The following is a 27,123-nucleotide window of genomic DNA, read 5'->3' as shown; positions in this document are numbered from 1 at the left end:
AGGAATCAGCTGCTGGGGTTCAACCACTTCACGGAGTATTGTATATTGTGATAATCTGATGCTGACTTTCAGATGCTTCTCAGCACCGTTGCTGAGAGGAGGGAAGAATCAGGGAGGCATTGCATCTGCTGCCTGCTTATTGCCACAGACACTCCCATACACCCACCGAACAGCTAAGCAACTCACTGAAGTTCATGGATGACCTAAACCCAGAAGAAAGCTAAACAACATCATCTGCCAGCATCCTGGATCCCTCTCAGGCATAGAAAGCAGCACCATGGTGGCCTGCTTCCCCCTGAGTCAGTAATGTTGAAGAACAGCAGTGGAGACACATCGATGCAAGAGCTGCTGTGCTTTGGAGGAAGCATAAAACCAATGTCCTGAGCTTTTGTGGAGAGGAAAGATCCCCTGGGATCTTCCCAAAAGGGTTGTAATGCCTTACGGCCCCATCCAACTCTCATTAAATAAATGGAAAGAACCTCAATCACTTCTGTGGAAATTGGATGTTTGCAGGGTTGGCCCAAATCCCAAGTGAGGTAATTACATTCCTCCAATGGCTTCCATTGCAAAATTTCAGTGTCCCTCCCACCAGTGATCTCAAAGTAACACTACTGATCATTTAAACTAAATGACTTTTCCTAAATGCTGTCTTTTTTTGACAACAATCATGAGAATGTGTGTCGTGATAATAAGCCATGTGACAAAAGAGGGTACAAATCTCAGCAAGCAGCTTGCTAAAATGAAATGGGAGAAAAACAAACTACACTGATATTTATGAAGATATGAAAAGAAATTTGCTGCTACCACTATACATATGTGTAGTACACATCTCCAAAATTACATCATTTGTAGAGTTATACACTTTTAAAATAACCACACCTAAAGTAAAATTAATTTATATTAAATTACGGATTCATGTAGCAGTTCAACATATAAATTGCAGCATGTATGAGAAATTTACTTATAGTCTTGATCCTTCAAACCACCATTCATTTGCATGCAACAAATTTAATTAAATGGGCTATTCTGTAGCTTAATGGTTAGTACACATTTAAATACTTCCCTAGATTAAACGCTTTGAAATTCTGCAATCTGCTGTGTACCATTTCAGTACCTGAACTCAGACTACATACTCAGCTTATACTTGCTTGGCTATATCAAATAAGAATGTACTTCTGTTGTTTTTTATGTTATTTAATGGAGTGGAGTATGTTAATCAAGAAAATGACTTGAAAATGAGAAAAAACTTGTTCATCGGCTTGCACTCTGCCTGCACTGCAGGCTTCAGCTAGCGCTTCTATGTCATCAAGGATTTGGTATCACAACTTATTTTACTTGACATTGACACAATATAGGGGTTTGTTTGTTTTTAAAGAGGATGTATTTTTTTCCTTCCTTTCCCAGGAATTACTGGGATAAATATTCAGTTCATTAGAATGAAAGTGCTTCTTGTCAGTATCACCATAAAATTATACCTAGTTTCCTTATTCTGAGTGACAGCGAGAAGCACTAGCAATGTTGGACAGAACCATGTACTTTGCAGAATCAAAAAACAACTATCAATAGTTGCCTAACAAAAATAAGCTGTTGCAAATCAAGGATGTTGCACAGTTTAAACACTTCGGTTAATGCACTAACTGAATAGAAGAAAGATTTTTGTAAATAGTTTCCCTCTTCCATTCTGTCTCTTTCTGCATGTCTATATTTACTTCAAAAAAGCAGCGAATTTTTGTACCACACAACCATTGTTAAATAAACACAAGGCTGTTGTAGAATAGGAGTCAGTAAAGTCAATTCTGACATTTTTTTCATGCTATTTTATCATCATTAATGGTATGCCCTGAGTTCAGATAACAATAAGCTTTCTTTTCTGCCCACTGTTCTTGCCCTCACCTTCCTCTCTGACACTGTTTTCTGTCAACTTGGGCACCTCGCTGTCCTATGACTTAAAACCCACCAATAAATATTTCATGAGGCAAGAGAGTTTGGAAATTGGTATTCTGGAAGACTTTCACAGAAGCGATTACCATCACAGAGTTGTAATCTAAAATGCTACGCTAGACTGAAATTTATGAATAGTAAGCTTGCCTTATCTTCCTCTGTCCTCCTTGCTTTGCTCATGCTGCAAGTAAAACTGCACCCATGGTGTATTACAAACAAACAGCTAACTCCTGGACTGAGATCTGAAATGCTACAACCCAGCTCAGAGCATGTGTTTACTGAAAATTGGGTACTGAGGTCTTAGAAACCATGATAAAATAGCTGTCCTTGGAGGGGAAGCAGGGTTCAAAACCTAAAGAAACAAGTTTGAATGTTGGGTTAGCAAGCATATTGCTTGTGCCAATTTTTTCATGTGAGTTCTGGATAGGAAAAAAATGTTAATAAATTTATAAATGAAATAACACAGAAAGAAAACAGAAAATTCAATGAATTCTGGTGAGGAGGAACTATAAAATGTTTTCAAGAAAGGAATAAGTTTTTTTAGCATTTTTGTTGTTGAGGGAAAGAATGTATTGCCTCTGTATAAACTGTTTTCAGTAAAAACCCATCTAATACCTCTTCTAGTTCTGTAGATTTCCTCCCTTCTGGAGTATTGCCATATGACGGATGGACCTGGCACAGCTCACAGGAGAGAAGGTTTCTTCTGTGGAAATGACTTTCAATACTACTGTCAGCTCACTAGCTTTAGGATATTTCTTCTCTATTCCTTGTCAAGAAGTGCCACCCCTTCTCTACGATGTCAAACAAATGTTTTGTGTGGATGCTTCAAGCTAACAATATGGGAGCTGCCTGCATAGGCTGGGAAATATCATTTGGGCTGCAGCCTAAAACACCTGAGTTCCTGATCTTCCTGAGACTAAAGGGGGTCAAGTTGGAAAACTCACTTAGATCTGCCTTTCCTGCAGCAACAGTGGAAAAGAAACACAGGATTCCTGGGGTCAGGTTCTGTAGCTTAGTGTAGGATACTTGTTCAAGAGTATGGAGCCCTAAATACTCAGTGCATTTGCTTATTTTGTCCATTGACATTTCACAACAAAATGCATATGCTGTCCTTCAGCCAGGTCTATGGTCCAGTGAGTTTCCTTGCTCTTCATCAAATTGTGCACTGACAGAAGAGAGTGAACCTACTGGTCTCAAAGTGAGATAAATCAGGTCTGTAAGTTTACAGGCTATGAATCCACTTGTTCTAAAGGCCTAACCTAGGGCTCTCCCTAAACATTGAAGTCTGTGAGACCAGTATGATTTCAGGCACATCTCCCTCCAGTTTTTTGTACTGGGTAAACTGGACCTCCTGTTTCTTGTTTGCTCTGAAGGGGACCTAAAGAATTTAACTCAGATCTGTGAATCTGATTCCCAGAGCTCATCTCTTCACAGTTCAACGTGGAAACCCCGAACATTTCTGGAGCTCCTTTTGAGATGTGGGCTGAAATGCCTTTCCCATCCAAAAGGACAAACCCCATCTTTTATTTTGGTGGCTCTCACTGTGATAAGGAAACAGTGCCAGCTACAGTACTGAAACATGCCCCCAGATGATATAGGGCCTATGAGCAAATTAGGGAGCTCTTGCTGAAGTTGATAATTAAGATTAGAGGCAGATTCAGAAACCTGCACAGGAGTAGGCAGATGGCTCGCTCAGCTGCCAGCTGGAACTCAGCCTTCCTAAGGCAGTCATTCAAGTTCAGCAGCACAGGCTCCTTCTGTGGAGTCAGAGCAAAGTCTACCCGTACCGAGAGCTGTCTGAAGATTTGAGGCCACCTCCACAGCTCGTGCAAACTGGCTGCGTGCTCTGGAAGCGGTGGAGGTTTTCTCATCTAGATCAGTTCAAGATCTTGCTTGAAACACAAGCCAAGCATAAAAAGATTAAAAGAATGCAGGAAAGGATGCTATGGACCTACAGCATTCCTGAAAGCTCCTTCTGGTGGTCAGTGGCTTAATGTTTTACCCACCTTGGCGATATGGGCTTGATGAACAGAATAAATACTTCATTTAACAATAAAAGGATTTTTGTCTCTTTAAAAAAGTTTAAATACTTTAGACAACATATATCAGCCAAAATAAGTGGGGGTGTTATGTATATATAATCCCTCAGTGAAGACTTTAGTTTAGATAATTGTCAGCAGCAAACAACCAGTGCTAAGTAGAATTATTAACAATAACAACAAAGAATGACATTCTAAATCTGTGCCAATTTACAACAGTGCCTCGAAATAACAGAGGCTTCATTATCTACTCTTGTTTTTATAAAAATGCATGAGGATATCTTATAACTTGCTACAATGCCTAGGCACTAGGCAGAGGCACTATTAACAGAGGTAAGGATGTGATATCAATCTTACCAGTAATTCCTGTATTTTCATTGCCCATTTATACCATGTATTTTTAAAGCAAATCTATTAAACATAGTCCCAAGTGCTTTTTTCCTTTTATGAAGTACATTGCTGAGAAGCAATCTTTAAATGCATTCTCAATTTTAAGTTGAGAACAATTGTTCCATGAACTCTCTTTATAGAGCATTTTCAAAGCAAGATTACAAACCAAATTATAACAGATAATGGGTAATTTCTGTAGACACTTCATCTGTAGGTAAGTTAGAAAAAGACTAGCAAATATTGTGTTTATTTTATGTATGTAAACATAATTTTAGTGCACACTTCCCCTCACACAAAGTAATGAAATTTTAAGATATGTTCTCAGTACTGAAAGGAAGCCAGCAACCATGCTCTGTTTTCTCCTTGTAAATTGAATTCTCTACTCAATTTATAAGGCACTGGCACAACTTGACATATCTATAGTGCAATAAAATACCTACCAGAGTCATTGTAATATATAAAATAATGATCAAAGTGATGGGCAAGAGGAGACCATTGGGGGTACTCCAGCACTATTTGTTAAACCCTGCCACCGAATCAAAGGTAGATGCTCATCTCTGTTTTTGTTATAGATAATTTTCAACCCCACGGATGCAAAAGCTAATCTGCAAAAGTTAAAGGGGGGGGTTGTTTTCTTATATTTTGCTGAATGCTCTCAGCATCATGTATTTTACTGGACTTGCTTCTCCTTCCCCTTGTTTCAGATTACACAACTCAAAACCAACCGGTATTTCTAAAAATGATGCTTTAGACACGTCATTAATAATGTATAATTCTGTTTGACACTGAGGTTATACTCTCAGTGTACTTCTGTTTAACAGGCAACATTTCCTTTCAAACAGGTAAATCCTCAAGATGCTACAGGAGGGCACATGGACTTAGGGTCCTCCCGGGACTGGGACGGAGCTGGTACCCCAGGTCAAGCTGTAGGAATCTGCTTATTTTTCTCATGATAGAATTGATCATTATGATACCAACAGAGTATAATTTAGCAGGATCTCAGACCATGAGATCCTGCTCCTTCTACACATGGTTTTTCATCCATGTTCTGACTCGTTAGATTTTCTCTTCCATTATTCTAGCCCCTCAGCAACTGTTTAGATACTTTGGATTTGAAAGCTGTATTTCCAGGAACCCTGATTTCAAGCATTCAAAACATGTTAGGTCCCTAAGATTAATGAAGTTATTTTCATGCTCTGAATTTATAAAATAACAAATTTGAATTGTTTTTCCTTGTCTTGTGATTTTTATGTCTTCTAGATGTGTGTGGGCAGTGTTTTCAAGCTTCTCCCTACTTGCAGGTGGTCTAGAAAATTTTATTCAATGAAGAATGCTGAAGTTGTCATGTAATCATTGAACTCTGGGGCTGGGGGATTCAGGGAGAAACCAAAGTAATCTGAGATTTGCATTTAAATTGCTATATTTATAAATACTTTTTTTTTTCCTCTACTATTGCACTGTAATAGTTCTGTCTTGTACCTGTTCCATGTTCTAAAATAAATCTTTATTTCTAATTTCCCTTGTTTCTTCCCCAGTGTAAAGCTGCATGTATTTCCCTATCAGCAACTGACAACGATTTGATGATAGAACAGAAACAAGAAGACTTAAATTTATGCCTTCCTGCTTTCTCCAGCGCTGTTCTTCAGACTTGCTGGAACATCAAGAATCTTCTCTCTTTATTCTTCTCTAAATTTCTCCTGACAAGTCCTCTTTGCCAGGACATGAATGTCAGACTGCTCCTAAGCTGAGATCACTGCTTATTGTAGTGATATATATGTGTGTACACTAATTCATGTATGTATAGACATAGAATCATAGAATCATTTAGGTTGGAAAAGACCTCTAAGATCACCTGGTCCTACCTTTAACCTAGCACTGCCAAGTCCACCATTAAAATCAGAAAGCATTCTATTAGCAGCATTTCACTTCTTTTTTTATGAACTTCAAAAAAAAACCACAACAAAACACCTGCCTTCTCTTTCTCACGTCAGTGCCACCTATACTCAAGAAACCATTAGAAGAAGTTGTGAAATGAACAGTTGGAATTTATTTTCTGCAAATGACCAAACCAGGAGGTTGATAAAAATTAAGATTCAGAAATACTTCATGCACAAAATTTTTAATTTTCTAATGAATTATAGACAAAAATCAGCAATATCTCCAACCTGAATCTTGATGCAAAATAATAATGAAATATTAAGAAATAAACTTCATTGCCATTTAAAGAGGATAATAAGCTGGTCAATCAAGGAGGGCAGAAAAGCAGAGACTAGTAGGAAATAAAATAGAGGTGTGTCTAGAATGACTACTGAAGGCTGTAACTTTAATTTAAATGGCTAAACATATAAATCAAGATTTATTTTATTTGCTGGTTTACCCAAATATATCTACAAGTCAGTACGTCAGCTTATTAAGCTGTTATTTAGAATTAACCCAGACCTGAGTCTTAGAGTTATTTTTACATTTTTGTTACAGTTTCTTCTATAGCCTCCAGTCCCATTTCATTTTGAGAGCTATTCAGAAAGCCAGGGAGAGGTAAACAAACCTTTCTCTGCACAGCTGTAAACAGATTGTGAAACAAGTCTGAACAGGATATCGTTTTTTTAGCCTGAATCATCACATAGCTTTGAGCTCCTGGTTTGGAAGACTATCAGTCACTTGTGCACAATAAATCAAATTTAGGTGTTTTGAGGGCAAATGGAGGTGTGAGCCAGCCAAATATTTTAGAATAAGGTTGGTATAGAAATGTAACTTTTTCAATTACAGTGTAGGACAGCAACAAGCATTAGCAATAAGCAGTAACTTCCTATTAAAGAGGTAATGATAGTATCCAGCACTGAAAGCATTCAGATATTGCCGCTATTCAGGATTATACCAGAAGCACTGACAGAGTATGATTATTCAGTCAGATGTGTTGTGGGATTTTTTTGGTGGAGTTTTTGCTCTTTTATTTACCTTGCCAGCAGAACAAGGTCTTCTGTTCATAAAAGAATGTATTTTTAGGAAACACATTAAATACACTTTGATTTTACAAACATGCTCATTAAGTAAATTAAAGATAAAACTTAACAGTAATCAGCATTGTATGGTTACTATCGGTATCTTGACATTTAAAGCCTCCACTCAAAAGCTGTTGTTGTCTTGCATTCATTTAGTCTTGCAGAACCTAGTAATTGCTTTTTGTAAGTATATGGCAGGTATTTTCCCAGCCAGTAGAGAACGGCCCAGATGGAAAAGCAGGGAGGGAGAGAAAGGAAATAATCAATATAGCTTATAAAGACTTTTAATGCAGTTTTGTTGTCAGAAGTGTGAAGTACCATTTTGTCTCTTTGTTTTACCTCCTTTTTGTAGGAACTGAGATGGTACCTTTTTTCCTCCTTCTGGTGAACAGCTTAAAAATCCTGCTGATTAAAGATAAACTAGGATAGAAAATATAAGAATCGATTAAGATAGAGTGACTTTTATACACAATGCAGTTGAAAAACAACTGTCCTGTGATTATGCAAATCAGCCACTCTCAACCAAAATGCAAGGATTTACATAACGGAGAACAAAATTCTTCACAGTTATGCCTCAGTAACCTTACAGGATTCTTGCACTTTAACTGTATGACTCATTGTAATACAATGATCCCACTTGCTCACTCGCATTATTCAGAGTGAAATATATGGTAGGAAATCACCATTTTGTATGATTTGTGTGTTTTTGGAAGACTACAATCTCCTGCCACAAAATGTGGAGTATGTTCTTCTTTAAAGAGATACAAATCAACAAAAAGCTTGTATCAATCAAAATTTCAACTGGGTTTACATATTGCATCACTGCTCTTGTAGTAAATGTATACTAATACAAATGGTCCCTCTGTTCTTCTTGGAACTTTTATTTACTCATTTTTTTTTTTTGAATGCATCTGGTTTTGATAAATATAAGACTTCTCTGGTGCATGTATTACAGGAGGAAACATCAGTGTCATTTAAATTGCACAGACCCTATCCTGGAGTTTTGCGGAGTGAAATCTTATTGGCGATTCTCATATTTTTAGTTAGTTAAATATATCTAGCCTATTTAACTTGTGACTTTTGTGTGTTCTACAAAACATACTGTTTTTAAAAGATGTCTGTTCTGATATAAGGCACATGGATGGAACAACTATTTATTCAGCTGGGTATACTTTGCTGTACCTTTACCTTTGTCATCACCATTATTTTATTTTTTTTGTGTGTGTATATAAATATGACTTGATATTACAGAATTTTGATGTAAAGACAGAAAGAGGAGAATATTTATAAATTAGCCCCTACTACAGCTGGGCTTTTTATCACTTTAAGTTGATTGCAGGTGAGCTTTTTCACAATATGGCAATATTATATCTTATTATACTTCCATTAAATCATGATGGCTTATTTTCCATCTGCAGTCATCTTAGGCAGAAGCAATTAAAACATTTAATTATTTCTCTCTTGTACACAGACAATAAAGCACTGGCAAGAAAAATACTCTCCCAGTAACCAGCAAGCTTTCAAAGCCTTCCTTGTCACATGGTGATATGTCTATCCTAGCCGAAACCAGGACAGGATGAAGAGACCTTTGGAAGTTTTAATGAGAAAATACATGAGATAAAAAATATGTTGGTCCATGCTGGTCTCCCATCAGCAAACATCAGAGAAATTGTTGACTATGTCATTTCTCTGCTATGTCTAAGATTCAGGGTCAGGTCTGCAGTCTGAATCTACCAGAGAACATAATGGTCCACAGTCCACATGCCACAACAGTTTTTAGGCTTAAGTATCTGTGCTATCCCCAAGAGGCTTCTACACCATTTTGCTGCTTTTCTATCTCTCACATGGCAAGAAATTCCTAGAAAGACCCCGTCAAAATGATTTTGTTGGAACAAATTTACTTTCTGCTCTGTCGTAAGAGAGATTCACAAACAAACAAACAAACAAATAAATAAATAAATTGTAACCAGCTGTACTAGTGAAGGCTTGTCAATTTTTCTTCCAAAATGAAATCCTGAACTTTGTTAGGGGCTAACAACACCTCACTGACAACTGCCTACTGACAAAAAAACGATCAAATAGTAAGGAAATGCTTTAATCTTCTGACAAGGAAATGAGGCCGGTATGGCCTGGTCTGGCCTGGCCTTACCCCATGATATTTTGGAGACAGTCTACTTAAACTTATTTTGTGATCTATTTGTGTTAGTTTATAAGGGACAGCTGTTTATTGGCAAGAAGCACATTTAGACCTGCCAACTAAAGTCCATTTATGTAGGATTTGTTACTGTTCTCAAAGGAGAAGCGAAAGTTATTTGGATACAAAATGTGCCAACATTTCAGTGGCGTTATTTCTTATTTAAATATTAAAAAAAACACGCCCAAGCCCTTCGCAGTACAATGTACATTTAACTCTCTTCTTGAAACATCAAAATTAATATATATATGTGTATAAACAAGCAGAATGTTATGTTAAAAAGTCCCAACATTTATTTGATGGAGATGCTGAGAAGATCCAATCACATCTCCAACCTCTAGAAGGTAAACATGGGACTGGCATGGCATTTGTGATCACCCAGGTTTAGTTTTCTACCACAGAATTCCTGCATGATCTTAGATAAGGGTTGGGATGTCTAAAATGAAGGCAACAATATACACTTCATGCAGTCATAATTTAAGATGACCTTTGTAAAGGTTGTGTAAGTTTTTAAAAAAGTATACTAAACGTAGCGCAGACAGCCTTGACCATATTTGTTCCAATAAAGCAGCTACATATTCTAAACAAAAACTATATCAAGAATTTTTTTTTGTCTTTGAAGAATTAAAAGTAGCTTTTATCTCAAAACTGGAAGGAAAGACATTAGTGCAAATAAATGTTTGCTGGGTAACGGCTGATGCGCTATTATTACTGAATGGAAAAATTAGAAGCATAAAATGCAAGAGGTAATAAGAAGACACACTGATAGTCCTAATTTTTAAAGGTTTTGGTCTTGCCTTTCAAGACAGGGAACTGATGGAAACTTTAAGAGACTATTCTGCCAAGCAAAAAGGAGACTATTACAGGTAGAAGGAGAAGCTAATACAAATAATAAAGATGAAAATGGATCAAGCAGGTCAACAATCAAACTAGTCAAAAAAGGCAGTGTTTTAGATTAATTCTTTGATCCAGGGCAGGATTACCAAGACTTTCCACAATTCTCTAAAGAAGCAGATTCCTATTTTGTTTAATGTGACATTCAAAGAACTTCTCTAAGTTAGGAAAAAAGATCTGCATGATGTTCTGTTCTTACTCTCAGCATAAGGCATCTTATTTTATAATTACTAAAATGTATTTCATCATAAATAGAGATGTCTTATGGCCTAGTACATTTTCCTCTACAAGCAATTTCATCATATAAAAGTAGGTTTTTCTTTCTTTTCATGATAACAGGAGAAGTTTTATTTGGAAAGATTCTCAAAATGGGACCTTCCAATTGTCTTTATGGTTGTTTTAAAAAAGTATGCAGCAGTGAATTCAAAGTTCCTATCTATGTATTTTCCTAGATCTATCAATTGTAGTTGCTAACACAGTGGAGACAATCCACAATTTTGCTATTCTGAAACTAAAAGCTTAAAAATAAAGTAATATCTACAAAAAAAGTCATCCACCTCATTGATATAGCATGATGAGCTATAAATTAAAAGAGAAAATATTTTGAATGGACACCATTTTTCTCTCAATATCTTGTCTTTTCTTTTTCCCTCTTCTTTTTTACTTCTAGCAGTTTTGTTTTTCCCATGATATCAGCAGGCAATTTCATTTCAGTATGGTCTGCACTGGACTGTGCAGATTATCAAACTAATGACATACGGACTTCTTACCACTGTAACACCTCTACTCTTGCAAGTGAGAATTTCAAGTGACAGAGCAAAGCTGTTTGCTATCAATTTTGCAAAAACTGCATCTGCCAGATTGCCAAGGTACATTTCAGAGATAAAAAACCAATTAATATTCTGATTTGTTATCTGTCTTTATCAGTCAAACAGGATTTCTTTTTACAAATGATAATGTTCTAAAATGAAAACTATCATATGTTAAAATAGCTTCCTGAAAATATTTTACATTTAGTTATTCTTTTGAAGTAAAATCATTAGAGATTGAATGTCTCTATAGTGCCTGCTATTGAAACACACATACATACATGGTGTCCACGTTCATTTCTACAAAATGCCAAAATTATCTGCTTGTCTCTTTAGGTGTTTTTTAATTTTGGTAACAAAAAAAGGATTTTTTCTTTCTTATATAAAATGACACTGAAAATGCTGAATTAGTTGTGTGTTTAATGCCAGTCTATGCATACGAAAATATACCAAACAGGTTCAAGCAGACAGTAGTTATCATAAACAGCAAAAAGCTTTGCGTACAAACTGACGCCTCAACTTTGAATCAACACTTTCTAACAAAGGCCAAAATAACGCTACTAACAGAAATATACACCGGTACTTTAAAAGTATCCTGCATAGGTCCAAGAACTCATGCAAACAAAGTTTGATGGCAGATCTAACAAAATTACTGAGAGGGAAAAGAATGTCTGTTTTCATACATTAATGATGTATTAGAGATATTTCCTTGTTAAAAAGCCATTATTTTTCTGTTTCTACATTTCCTAGTCCCCAAAGATACACAGTTCCTTTATTTCTCAATATTTATGGTTTGAAGTCAAATTCTGCTTTAAGGTAATATGACCACACTATTTATAATACACATGAAACCAGAAGCATTACTGTTAGTAGATACTTCGATCCTGTGGCCACTGTGAAGTCCAGCTCTGAAGATTCAGCAATAATTTGTTGGAAAAGTTACAATGACATTATCAAGAATAGGCTCAAATCACAAATGAGTTTGTTCTCATCTTTTCTACTGCAATTAATTCGGAGGAGCTTATTACACCAGGTATATCTTCTGATTTTTTTAGTTTGAAAACATTTAGTCTGCACTCTAAATAAATGACAAAGACAAAAATTTCAAGTTAAATCTAATCTGCCAGCAGAAGCTTTTAATCAATCAAGTTTTACTTACGTGGAATTTTGTTCAGTTCATTCATGAACTTCTCTTTTAATTTAGAAAATGCATCTTCTTTTCCTCCCCCTCCTCCGGGACTGGCTGGTTCAGTGACATTACTTGGTGGAGCTGCTGCTACTGTGGTAGCTGGCGGTGCTGCCAGGGCCTCATGATGACTTTCACTCACCATTTTAACCCCTGTGGAAGCTGCTGTTGGGAAAAAAAATATATATATATATTTACATCATGAAAGTGGATCTCATATCAATAAAAGACTAAATAGGCAGAATATCACTTGGTGCTCATGCTTACTGGGTAAATATGACTGCATCAGCAGACTGCTTTGTGTTCTTCATACAATATTTATTAGACCAGAGAGAAGTCTTTTCCAGGGTTAATTTCAGACAGAATCATTTTAGTGCTTAGTGTTCTTTTCCAATAATGTTGATTCTCGAACTGCTGAAATTGAAACCTCAAAATTCCTGTAAAATGCTCATGCAGATTTACCTTTTGCTCTTCAATTTTGAAAGTATAAGTACATGGGGTGATAAGTGCTCCCTACGTGCAAATTTCACGGTGTATTTACAGAATTATTTATCCAGGAGAGTTACAGAAGTGCAGATAATAGCCAAAGTTTCTACGTAAAATAAATGAAGTGATAAGAATATAATAAAAACACTTCAAGATTTCTTGACAAAGTAATAACCTATTGTTTTATACTTAAGCAAGTTGTATATTAAAAAGAAATTGATTTGCATCCATTTTTATCTTTATTTATTGAAGGCAATTTTCCTTCCAGTTATTTTGTGTGACATTTGCTACTGACAATATTCTGTTAAATTATTCACATGTCTCATTGGTGTATTCATGAAACCACAACATCTGTAGGGTATCTAAATGCAGCCATATTGAAGAATCTGAAAGACTGTCACAAACATAATCCTACATTGGCATATTTTTCATTTAATGTTTAATGGGCATTCTGCAAAACCTCTGTTTGAGCTCATGGTACAAAGTGAAGAATTTGGGGCCTGTGCGGTGAAGGTGAGATGAGATGTTCAATGCAATTTCAGTATCACCAGAAGGTTGGCTGAAATGTTTACATTGATTCTGAACACAATGTTCTGATTTTCTGCTGCATCCTAAATATCACTAATCTGAATAATCACACTCTGTTTTCCTTCAGAAAACCAAAGGGAGAAAGGGCTTGAAAGATAACAAGCATTCATTATTGCTCTGAGTGTACAATTGCTCTCAGTCCCAAAAGAAACTTGGCCTTTGACCTTGTGCTGAGAATTTTAAACATCAGATGAAAAAAGGCAACACATCAAAATTAAAGGAGCATGACTGCATGCAATCTGACTGCAGCAATGGATGTTGCTGAAAGTACTCAAATCACTAAATCCAAATGAGGATTGGCTTTTTGTCCTTCAACTTTTCTTCTGTAAGCCCACAGTAAGGAAGATCTCCTACCACATGCCTCACCGCAGGAAGAACAAACCTTTGGAAATCACCCTGACCATTCCCATCATTAAACAGGGGTTTGTGCTTAAGTGTATTCTGGAACAGAAGTCATCCTTTAATACCGTCATTTGATGAAAAAGATTTTAACTAAATAGGGGATTGGCCTTATTCTGAAGAAGCAATGTGATGGATATTTTGAAGCAATTTTATTGACGCAGCACTGAATGAAGCAGTATTCCCTGCCCGCCCATTGCTCCTGCCTTTGCCCTCACAGTCTCTAGCCTAATATAAAATCGTGTTGATGTTGACACAGAATATGTGTGTGATATAGCTACATAAATATTTCATACACATGCAGTCTTATCTATTTGCCTGTAACAACATGGGAGCAGTTCACTATCTAAAGCAGACCAAAGCTGCTGGAAACATTCCAGTTAATATCCATGAACTTTGGCTCATGTCTGATGTCTTCAAAGATTTCCCCACTTGCCTCCCACAATAACAATCGGGAAAAACATGTAGTGCATAATTTGTGTAGTATGGAATAACGTGCCAGCGCTTTCAGACTGGGAGACTTTTTCCATATGCTCTGATGAATGCCAAATACTATGAAGCAAAACATGCAGAGCCATCAGCTGTAAACATTAATGTTGTTTTATATTATAGCATTTTGTCAATGAATGTCAGTTAAATCAGAAGAAAAGTTGTATGATATATCATAATTAAATCAAAATTAAATTGCTTAATTATAATATATTGCTTAATTATTTCAGGCCTGGCAGTTGACTATTTTATTTTGTAATGGAAGACACAATTTGCAGTGATGACTTTCAGCTAATTAAAAATTAAGGCAAATGTAATTTATTTGCTTCCAGTTTTGGAGCTATATTTTGAAAATATATTAGGAGAACAAATTTTTTACTGTTACACTTTCATTTATCCAAAAGAAGGAAAAAATAACAAAACAGAGTATTTCTCTAATCTCCAGGAACAAGCCTCAGCAGAGTCCTAGTGCAGTTAGAGGTCACTACATCTAATGAGGCATGCACAAATGCTTTGAGACTTGCTACAGAGCCTTTGACCTTTACACGCCAATGACAGTGTCCTGATATTTTAAATAGGTGTGAAGGGGCTGAAAAAGCATCTTGTCTCAGAAGAAGCTGTCTGCAGTAAAGAATTTTCTGAAGAGCACATGCCCACTCCCTTACAGAGATAACATCTGATGGCTTCTATTATTGTAACACCGCAGCAGCTTCCCACAATAATGGTATAAACACTGCCATATTATTAGAGACTGCAGAGTACTGGATAATTAGATTTAAATTGGCATTTTACAAAAAAGGGGTTACTTTAATGCTGCAGTGCATTGCTAAAGGTGAAGATCTACAAAAGACTAGCAGAGTACCTGCCATTTATGAAATGGCTGTTGAAAGCAAAAATTTCTTATAGGTTAAAAAATTAAATATCATAGAATTCAATTATGATTTCCAGTGAAGTGTTCACTACAATGGTGATACTGCTAGGCATGAAATGCTGTACGTTGCATGTGCAACATGCAGTCATAACTAGGAGTACATTTGTAGTCATAAATAAAATTATTTCATTTACATGCTTCTATAAAGCATAGAAGCATTTCATTTACATGCTTCTATAAAGACTATAGTGCTTGAGCATGCTGATTCTTTGGTATACACTGTCCATTCTGACTAAAATCCTTATTAAACAGATGTAAAACAAACAAAAAACCAAACAAAAACCCTGAAAAAAATACATGGAATGCTTGGAAGCAATGCTTGTCATTTCTATCCAGAAGTAGGCAAGTGTTGACTGAAAATGCAGAAATGATGATTTGAACCCTTGAGGATGCTGGGGATTTAGAACCTTACTATTCCCTATGCAAGAAAAATTTTGACAAAAACAAGTATCAGCTCAAACATCTACAAAATTTCTACATAATTTCCTCTGAAAAGGAAGAATCTGAATAATATACAAATGCACCCCAGAGATTCACAAGAAGGAATATATTTCCTCACAGAGGTACAAAGTATTGGCTGACTGCTTGCGTATTCTGGTATGGATACTGGTGGTGAGAGTCTTGTTGGAACACACCTCTGAGAGAGCAGTAAAGAAGAGGAGTCAGACTTTAGACATGGCTGATTATAGGGCATGGAGTAGCCTCTGAAAAAATGTGTTCCAGGGGCAACAGCCTCTCTTTGCAAACATTCAAGCATATCCAGAGTGAGAGGTGGGCTAATCCCATGGGAAATTTTAACTTATTTTAAATTATTCTTGAAAAATAAACTGAATAATGTGACAGCATTAATGAGAGAAATGTAGAACGTTCACAGTGATTCCTATGAAAGGAGGATCATCATCATCAGGATTTGGAACAAGAACAAAACTCAGAGCAGTGTATCATGTTATGGCAATGGGGAGATTCATGCTAGAATAGGAAGAAGGAAGGAAGGAAGGAAGAAAGGAAAAGAAAGAAAAAGAAAGAAAGAAAGAAAGAAAGAAAGAAAGAAAAAGAAAAAGAAAGAAAAAGAAAAAAAGAAAGAAAAAAGAAAGAAAAAAGAAAGAAAAAGAAAAAGAAAGAAAGAAAGAAAGAAAGAAAGAAAGAAAGAAAGAAAGAAAAGAAAAAGAAAGAAAGAAAAAGAAAGAAAGAAAGAAAGAAAGAAAGAAAGAAAGAAAGAAAGAAAGAAAGAAAGAAAGAAAGAAAAAGAAAGAAAGAAAGAAAAAGAAAGAAAGAGAGAAAGCTCAAATGACAGCAAAGAAATTTGCATGGTTTCTATGTGGTTAAGTTACAGCAGGTATACCATAGCATCTGCTGAAGGATTTAGTGAATACTTAATCCCAAGGACGGAAAATTGGTGTATTCCTTCTGCATGGATTTCAGTCAATACAATTTTGCTAACTTCTTCCCTTACCTGATGAATACAAACTGGGTGGAGTGAGATGGTGAATAGATCAGACATGCCATGCTGACCAAATAATTCTCTCACAATGAGAGATTTGTTGGAAAGTGACATTTTACCTTGCTACTTCTCAGATTTTTCTGCCATACTAAATATTTAAATGTGGTTATTGAAAATGTAAAAATATAGTGTTACTATGAGAAACTTTATAAGTTTTCAGAAGTAATTGTCACTATTTGTTCAATGGTTATTGCTGTAACTGTAACAGAGCTGGTCACTGAACCCCAATAAACATGCCAAGTTGTAAATTGGCATCTAGATTGCTAAATAGTATTTCCTGTACAGCTTTATCTTTTCAGCATCCCAAACATGTTCAGCTCAGCAGTTATATTCAGCTTGGAATGTAATCACAACACTTATCCAAGAAAGAAAAAAATCACACATAAACATCACTTGTGTTCCTATGGCATTTTTGTTTACAGTTACCATGCACTGAGAGAGAAAAAACTATCAGCTTTCAGTGCTGCTTTGTCCAGGGTACAGTCAGTGTTACCAGAGAGAGGTTTGACACCACACTGAAAATTTACCTTATTCCATTAGACTGTTTTTAATGAAATTAATTCATCACTAAGAAGATGGGAACATTACCAGAAAGTCTAAAGCTATCTACAATAAACGATCTCTTCCTAGATTGAAGTATTCTGGGATGTTAATCATACATTTTATACTCATTCATCTTCCCATTAATGAAATATGCTATCTTTCTAGCTTCAGTAATGGACATTTATTTTAAAAGACAAGCTCAAAAAAGAGACTTTCTTGGCTTTTTGTAAAGATGGGTCTGTAACTACATTTTCAGAAGAATGGAAGGTCATAGTAAAGATGTCATATCAAAACAGCCTTTTCACCACTACCACAGAGGCTTACAATGCAATCCATATTTAATACTGCTTTAGTGAAGATAAAGGTCCAACATTTTATGGGAAGAAAAGGTTTGATGAAGATCTTGGGTGGGAGAATTCAGATGTCCCATCTGTGCTGCTACAGATGCACAATAAACTCCCCAGCAAACCCTCAAAGAATCACTTTTCTGCACCTTTTTTAGCGGAGAAGAAATATTTCTCCTGCTGCCATATGTAAAACATCAGTTCAGCTGAAACTTTCTAGACTCCAATTTTACATTAGATCTTTAAAACTGTCTCTAGTGTTTACAGCTACACATCAACACATTTTTTTGGCTTAGCTGAACAAGCAAGATAAGGCACATAAATCTGCCCCTAGAAGTCCATGGCTACTTTATTGCTTCATTTTAGAAATGTCTGTGCCAGTGGCGTCCTGTCAAAGGAGCATCACTGATTCTGCAGCAGATGGCAGAACATCATGTTGTGATATAGGAATGGTTAGTTAGATGTGATGAAGACCTCACATATGTGGAAGGGAGAGACCTCTGAGTCCAAGTTTAAGCAAGTGTGGGGGTGGCAAAGGAGTCACGTACCAAGTCAGACAAAAGTGTTGCAACCCCGAGGTAGCAGACAGTAGGAGAGCTTGGCAGAAATATTTTTTGACAGTTAGTCAAAACTGTTTGTTTTGGGAACCAACTAGGAGACTGAGTTATCTACAGCACAGTCCCAGAACAGGCAACAAATCTTCCCATTATTAGGCATGAGCTCAGCATCAGACTCCAGAATTTGCTTAAAATAGGAAAAAACATTTTAGAAAAACAGCTGAAAGCAAGTAATGTGATGGCTAAATCCAAGCTCATCTTTTTTATTTATTTTTTTCTTTTCTATTTGTAGGCTCAAACATGTTTTGCTCCTCTCCTCAGACATCTATTTAGTTATTATTTGAGGTGCTTCTGGCAGTGTAACTGTCCGGAAAGTTTGTGTATTTAGATATGAATGTCATCCTTATACCTCCTCTAGTATTGAGGCAAAGCATGCATGTGAAGCATCTGAAGAAGCATCTGAAAAGTCAGGAGAAAATGAAATCTTGTATGATTTCCAACCTCATATTCATACTGAAAGCCTGTTATCTAAGTATGGGTTATATTCAAATAATATCCAAATCTTTGTGTACTTTTCTTAACCTGTTTAACTTTTAACATTCATTTTATGTTTAATAAATGTAGAATATATGTAGAATAAGCTCAGAATAGTTCACAGTTTTCTGTCATGATAAACATAAATATATTTTATTTAACTGAAATGATAAGAAAGTATGATTTCATCTCTAAGCATGTTTCAAAGCTAATGTCACAGAAAATGATCTGCCCAGTGTACGACAAGCCATCTAATTTTTTTCATAGCCATCTGATTTATTTTTGTGAAAACTGGAGTAAGACAAACTCCTCAGTACATGGTAAAATATGTGTGTTTCTCTTTTAGTTTCCTGATCACCCTTACCAAATAAGGTGGAGCTATTCAACGAACCCGGCTCTGAAATATCTCATGTTGCAGAGTCTCTGTAAGGGAAACTTTGGCTTCTCTTTTCAGAAAGAACCTCAGTCTGCTGATACATGATCTATGAACAGCTAATCGCTGTATGCAGTGATCTGCATACCAAACTATGCAAAATGATATTTTCAGACACCCCTTAAGTTGTTGATAAGACTGCTGTTAATTTAAGAACAGTGAAGCTAACACTAATTCTTTTTTCCAGCTAAAAGCCATAATTTTTTGACTGCACTTCAAACTTACTTTCCTCAATGCAAGAGCCAGAGGAGTCAGAATAGCTCACAGAGAAACACAAAAGTCGAGAGGAAGGAGTAATGTGGCAAGTCAAGAGTAGCGAGCCCTGTGCACAGATTCACTATATAAATGCCTATTTCCCTGACTGCGTTCTGAAACTATTATTTTCCCCTAAGTATATGATATTTCTTAGTCGAGCATTTCTTTTGATTTTTAGAGGTAATGGGGCTGGAGACAGGCCTGTCTCTCTGGATGTTGACATTGTTGTCATGTTTCAGCAGCAGTGAGGTTACCAAAGCTGTCAAAGCATCAGAATATGTATAATTTAACCCCTCTGCCTTCCTCTATTGCTGCAATGCTGTTCCAAAATGACTGAGGTCCTTGATACTAGCTAGAGTTATGAATAGGAATGAGGGAAAGAAACTACAGCAATTTCCTCCCACATGATCATTCTGTCATCTTTCACACTTGCATCTTGTTTCCTGAAGCTGTAATCTGCATTTCTACTCCCCTGGTATTTACTTTCAGACTTCCTTTGTACAGCAGTGTAAGACAAAAGAATTCATATAAAAATTAGTGTTCAACTGCATTTAAGCATGAAATTCTAATACAGTCCACAGAGAATTCTTGCTGTTCCAAAATCATTTTAGAGTAATCCCACAAATAATGAAGCCCTTTATATCAATAAAATCCTTGTTATGTACATTGCGTAAAATCAATTTATATTCACATATTTGGCTACTGTCCAATCAATGTCTCCAATAAAGCCTATAAACTAGGAAAGTGCCACAGAGACTAGCTATGATGTCGAAAATTCATAAGGAACAAAACAACAGAAATTGTAAAATAATACAGAGAGAAACACTATTAATATTCCTGTTTTGGTATCTTTGAATTGTTCTTCTGTTGAGATTTCCTGTATGTCCCAATTTTTGCAGTCAGTAACTGTGAGATTAGTGAAATTAATTAGGAACAAGCAGGATGGTACATGCACTAAAGAAGCAAATACAGGGGGGACCTGAGATGTGCAATTCACTGCTACCTCACAGATTAGTTAAATCCTGGACTTAGGTTGTGAAATAATTGGCAACTCTGAGTGTGATTCTACTCTGACAAGTTACTATACAAAAATGGCACCTTCCTTCTGAAAAAGATCTGCTCCCTACGTATATTCAGTCATATATGCTGAATTTAATGAGTATCACATTTCAGCTTTAATACTGATTTTTTTTTTTCTGTTATATCTCCAGTATAAAAAGCTAAGAGAACATGAGCAAGATTTTATTCCTTCTGTGCATCATGAATGCTATTATTAACTAAATTTCAAAGACCAGTTGATTACATCTCTGAGAACCTACTGCATGTTAAGCAGTTATACCCAAAGGCATGGGATTATATACTTGTAGGCAAGCACATAAAATTTGGGCTGTGTTACTGGTGGTAGGTGGGAGAAGGAAAGAGCTCAGCTAGTTTTTCAGATCTTATGATAAAATTACATGGCTGGCATTTAGAAAAATGTAAACAGTTGGTATTTGGCATTAAAGCTCTAAGATGCGTCACCTAAGTGTACTAATGGGAAAAATACTCACATGTGACTGAATTATGTAGATCAAGTTTTGCAAATTCTGCGTGATAAAGGATTCAGATTTTTCAGATACAAGCAATCTAGTATTAAAAACCTCAATAGTTCATGACACGGATATCAACCAGGTAATGCTAAGTACTTGTGCATGTACAAATATACCTGTCTATATATATACATCATGGGTACATAGCTATCATGTATGCACAAATGACATGCTGCGATGCTTGCTATGAGGTGACTAAGAAAGTATTATGACTTCACTGTCAGCAAAGCAAACAATGTGAGTCTGAGTCCAAGAATTTTATAATAAACAGTTTTGCAGTTTTATAAAGATAGCAGCTTTGTAGGGAAATACACACTTTTCACGAACTTTGATAAAAATTTTCAGAGATTTCTTCAGCCACATGACAGCAGCACTGAAATCAGGAACAACCTGGCAAAACCATGAAAGTAAGCTGACTGGCTGTGACAGGTTCTGCTAACTGCAGCTATGTGGAAATTACTTTTTCATGAATGTCACCAATCTAGGAAAGAAAAGTACAGGGGTGCAGGAAGCATCTGCATTCATATTTTTTTAAAGTTTAAAATAAAATAAAATAAAATAAAATATATTTATGGCTAATTACTGTACTTACTCTTTGAAGGCAATCTTATCAGCACATAGAAAGAGAAATAGTGGAAATTGGAACTAATTGTCCCATAATGACTGATATTTTTTCCTGCTGTTGAGAATGATATGCCGTCATCCAATAGCTTTCTGCACACAGCAGGAGGGAAAATTATCAATCAATTATGAGACAATTAATTCCTAACTTGTAACATTTTTCTACTGAAAAGAAAAAAAAGATCCTAATTTAAGATTAAAAATTATGCATTCCCTATGGTGTTTTGGAAAGCCATCTCTTTAAAATATTTCCTTATAAATATCTAAAATTATTTTCACAATTTATAGACCTACACTGAAGCACTTTATAAAATATATGGGTAAGCACTACTCTCTGCTGATAGTACTATTAATTCTCATTCTGCAGATATTTCTATAGGTGAACAATGTAGCAAGGATGCCATCACAAGAATGTTGTATCTAACTCATGCATGAGCAATACTAAAGAAAGCAACTTCAGAATAAAGGTAAGGAAGTAAGAAAAGAAAAGTAAAAAAAATACTTGGATTTAAAAAAAATAATTATAATTAAGGACTGAATGGTAATTTAGGGATTCTCATAAGTTTAAAGCTTTCAGATTTTTTTGCACACGCAAATGCTTGGTGTGGCTATCTTCCCATCTCTTCTCTAGACCAGAGAGAGCTCATGTGACATAGCTTTGAATCCCTTTGGATAGACCTTGGCCTTACTGCCTCTGTTTTGCTGCATCTGTGCTCTGAAAGGGAAGAGTCATCCCTGTTCAGCTTTTGAAAAAAAAGCTCTTTGGGTGCTTGCCAGGAGAGGACACATACCTTACCTGGAAGAAAGTGGTAGAGATGGTTCAGAAGAGCTTTATTTATGAGTCACTCCTGATTTTAGCATACCCTGCTGATTAGGCAACCACTTGCTCAACGTTCGGGCTGCTGAGCATCCCGTTTTGAGGTACTCATGTCTCTAAAACCATACAGGAAGCTTGGTCTAAAGCTATGATACAGTCCAAGGTTGTAGAGAGTAAAGGTATTTATATAAACAACATAAAGGGCCCTCTGATCAAATCTACAACCTGTATTTCCTCTGCTTGCATATACAAGATGACCAAAGAAGTCTGGAGTCTCCAGCTGATGGTATGACCCTTTCCGGGTCATGAATATCACCCATTTCAATCTGGAAGTTCAGCACATCTTTGAAAGAAACTCTTCAGTCATCTGCATCTTCCAAGCTCTCAGCTGGATTGAGGCCAACTGAGATGCCGGGGCTGAATTCTGAAAACCATCCTCCTGTGTGCCTCATCTATGCTGGCAGGTAAAGTCCCAGAGCATTGTGCCCTTTTAGACTGAGGGATGGATCTACCCTAAATCTGGACAACAGTCTGCAGTAGCATTCTGACGGAGGCAGTGATTGATAGACTACTCTGCCTCATTAGCCACTTACTGCTGCAAGAGGGCAACTAAGGTTAGCGCTATTGCCAAAACAACCTGGGGAGATAGAAATCCTATTTAATAGGCATGGCTGATTTATTGCTATTGCTGGCTTTCCCTATTTTGTTCTGTGCTTCTTTCTTCTGGCCAGTACAGTTCTCCTTGTTTTAAACCATCGACTCAGTGCTTGTTGGTGGGAAAATGCTGTTCATCAAAAGCCTGTAAGTAGGGTAATTCAGTTTTTCAAGTTTGTGGATGCAAACTTGAGCAAATTTTACTTATGCTTTCCAGAAATAATCTACTAGTAATTGAACTTGGACTGCACTGAACACTCACTGGTTACTGGATGGTTACAGGAATGCTATTTTTCAACACAGGTACTGCTGCTGTGGTTAGATGTCTAGCAGTTAAACACCCTAGTAGACATTGTCACATACTTCGCTTTCCTGTAGATTTACTTGATTGAGCTGGCTCTCCAGCTGGGACATCAGAAGGGCTGCATGTACATTAATTGCCATACATTTAACATTCATGCAGAAAAAAAACAAACCACACAACAGTTTTAAGAGAGCAAAAATGTGAGAGAAACCAAGTTCTACTTTGTATCGACATCTTCTTGATATAAAAAATAAAAAATCTCTTTTAGATCTTAATTTGATGATTATCATATACATATTGTCTAATTGCATGCTTCAATGTGTTAATGCTTTTTGTTTATTTTTTCTTTTTTCTCTTTTTTTTTTTTTTTTTTTTTTGTGAAGCTCAATGTTCAGCTATGGGATTATAACCATTTGTTGGTTATAAGCCTCAACCTGGACACGTCTGTTTAAAATGAAAACAAAAGAACTTGCTGATCATACAGGGATAGGAAAATAATCTGTTGTCACAGAGCACAGAACAAAGACACACAGTGAGCTCCCACTTTTCTACATCACCATAGCTGGCATATAACTATATATCTTTGTCAAACTTAGCTGAAAATAGTATCAATTTTACTATTATGAGATTGGGGCTCTGCTGAGCAGCATGGCAGAGCAGACGTGCAGTTGGGGAGCTTTGGCACTAAAGGCACACATCCTCTGAGCTTGTGTGCTACCCCTGCGTGGCTGGTATGCTTGGCTACCAGGCAGGGTAGCACCATGCTCACGCTCCCTGCTGCTCCGTGTGCTCAAGAAGAGGAAGTGGCCGGGACTGACAAGGGGTAATTTTCGCTTCATCTCCAGCCTCTGGTAGCTGTCCTCTGTGCTCTGCAATCTGTAAATCATAGTGCATTGCTCTGGAAAGGATGAGGATACTGAGCCAAACCAGAAGCAGGATGTAGGGAGGCCAGCATGGTCTTTAAGACTCTTCCAGCACACGTGTTTCTGCTTTGTTGTACGGGCATTTTGCCTTCATGAAAGCATGTAAACACAGGACTGGAATCCAAAGATAATGCCAGCACTACTTGCAAGAGCTTGGTCCTCTATAATGAATGCAGCACTAATTATTAAAGAAATTCTTGGCTTTCTTTAACAAACTTGCAGCCAAGAGCTTTCCAGAGATTATATCTACATTATAAAAAAGGAGCACAAAAGCATTCAACATGATTGATGAAAATGTTTGCTTTCTCTTTAGCAGAGTAATAAACAAGTTAGCATTTCAAAGTTCTCTGAAGAGAAGAGATACTAAAGAGAAAGCACGCGGATGCATTGTTCTGTAACACAGGTATTTGATGAGCTCCAGAAATCTCTTTGGAAGAGAAAAGACGTATTATGGTGTGTGAAAAGAAGAAATCTTCAGGCTGTTATCTAGTTGCTAATGGCTGGTTCTTGATGAAAACAGAGCAGAATAGAATGGATAGTTTAAGCACTGTGAGGTAAAAGCAGAAAATTGGACTTAGAGCACAAGGGACATTCACAATGAAATGAAAGTGGATGCAATAAAATGTTAAGAATGTGACAAGGAAAAGATTATTCTAAATATGAAGAGACGAAAGTCAAAGTTTTGCCTTCACTTCAACAAAGCCTTTGGAGAAAAAAAAAAAAAAAAGAGGAATTAGCCCTCCTGTAATGTACATTAGCAAAGAAAAGAGAAAGATGAAAAGAAGAATAACACCTCAAGGTCATTTTAAACCAAGCAGCAGCTATTAAACTTTTAATTACAACCTTGTATTTCATGTTTGTTTATTTTTTTCTATAATTGCTAGGAAAAAAAAGAGAGAAAAGCTTGAAACAACATATTTCTGAACTTCACTCTGTTCATACTTTTGCTGCCAAAATCTTAAACAGGATAATTTAAAATTGTTTAAACTTAGAAAAAGACTTTTCTGCATTTGAAAGAGTGTATTATCTAGTTCCTTTAACACACACTAGAGCAGCACTTTTTTCTTGTCTTCTGCCCATTACAAAACCAGCAGTTTTAAGTTCACATAGTACCTACAGACTAAAAGACAAGGTATCTCCTCAGAAGTTAGGCACAATTGCCTTGCCCTACACCTGTGCAGTCTGATATTCCTCGAATACTTTAAGAAACCCGAAGTCAGTACCCGCTGGAAGTCCCTTCCTATTGAAACCTGGGCTAACATGGCATCTGTGTTTCAGATGTTACCAGCTGTCACTGTAGGAAAGTGCGAAGCAGCATTTATGGCAAACAGTGGCATTTCTTTTTAATCCACAAACAAAAGCAATTCCTGGAATTTTCATCACCTTTCCAACCATTTGAAAACAATAATTGTTAGCTCTGTTAAATACCTTCTCTTTCTAAAGTAATACTCTCCAAATGCAAATTGTAGTCACAGCTGCACAGGAAATCTACTGCCAAAATACACCATTGGGAGAGAAGAAAATATAGTGGCAGCTGGCTGTCTCCAAAGAGGGGGAGTGTCATCTCTGTGAAACAGTCAGCTCTCACAGAAGAAATGCTAAAGAGCAAAGGACTGCAATACCACCAGGCACTGGCTGAGAGTGGACACTGCTAACAGGAACAAATTGGAGGCTGTGAGTGGACACTGCTAACACGAACAAATTGGAGGCTGTAACTTTAGCAGAAGAAGGAAAGGTCAGGAAGGCTGACAGAAGCACTGGTATGCCTTTGCCTACATGCACAGTGAAACTTCAGTCAAAACTGTGTGGTTTAAGAATGACTTTTTGGTTAGTTTGGATTCAACAAATATTCTTTACATCTCTTGCTCAACCATTTACTTGTGTTTGCAGAATCCTGACTAAAGCCTGGGGACTGCTTCACTCGTTATTGGTTTATCTCCCATTTCCGTGAGTTTATAACTAGCAGGGGACAGTTTAAGGAACAAAACTCAGGGAGATGGTGATGTAGCCCTTCTGTGCAACTTCACAAATCAAGTTGTGATGTCACAACATTTCAAAGAAATCCATGTTGCCTGTGACATGGGAATAGCTCAGTGCAGCAGCTTTTCCTCCTGACAGATTGGGCAGATTCAAAGCAGAGATCTACAAGGTGAGAAACTGCAGCTGATGAGAACTGTCCTACAGCATCCAGTCCTGTGGTCAGAGCCCAACTTGGAGGGGAAATGTGTCACAGGAACACTGAAATTATAATCTCAAATTTGCAGAAGACACCCTGGAAGCCTTTATATTCCTACTTTTTCATCTAACATAACCATAGTTATATGATTACTACATATTTTACTGGGTCATTTGCAGTGCTTGAATCATGAACTTTTGGATTTACACTGCAGCTGCCCTCCAGCTCAGTTTGCTACTAAGAGCAGTAGTTTCTGAGCCTAGTCCACATGGGAAGAGAACAGCGCACACTTTGATGGGCTTGTTATGAAACCAGTTGTGAGATGGCAAGGAAATAATGGACACTAGGGTCTTAGGTGTCTGTATTCTGCTTAACAAGCGTGACTATTGCCTTGCATTTAGAGCAGTGGCTAGAAACATTACAGGCACATTTATTTGTCTATCTAATTCTTTCTGACAGGCAAAGGTAGTAAAGGGAGTGAAGTGTGCTTCCTTCTGTTGAAGCCTACTCACACTTCTTGTGACAAG

At 36.7% G+C, this 27,123-nt stretch overlaps 1 protein-coding gene across 8 annotated transcripts in view; it reads right to left on the bottom strand.

The window, feature by feature from the left end:
• Window positions 1-27,123, bottom strand: part of SYT1 (synaptotagmin 1) — a 355,715-nt gene that overhangs the window by 116,561 nt on the left and 212,031 nt on the right. For 5 of the 8 annotated variants that reach the window (XM_083807427.1, XM_083807422.1, XM_083807428.1 and 2 more), the window contains one exon: window positions 12,426-12,617. In XM_083807427.1, the coding sequence (XP_083663553.1) occupies window positions 12,426-12,597 (172 nt within the window). In that variant the 5' untranslated portion in view covers window positions 12,598-12,617. The remainder of the gene's footprint in view (window positions 1-12,425; window positions 12,618-27,123) is intronic. The other 3 variants (XM_083807426.1, XM_083807429.1, XM_083807424.1) reach the window with 1 other exon arrangement.

The sequence above is a fragment of the Anser anser genome (assembly GCF_964211835.1).
Source record: "Anser anser genome assembly, chromosome: 1".
Taxonomy (NCBI): domain Eukaryota; kingdom Metazoa; phylum Chordata; class Aves; order Anseriformes; family Anatidae; genus Anser; species Anser anser.
The sequence above is the reverse complement of the archived record's forward strand: the minus strand, read 5'-3'. Positions and strand labels throughout refer to the sequence as shown.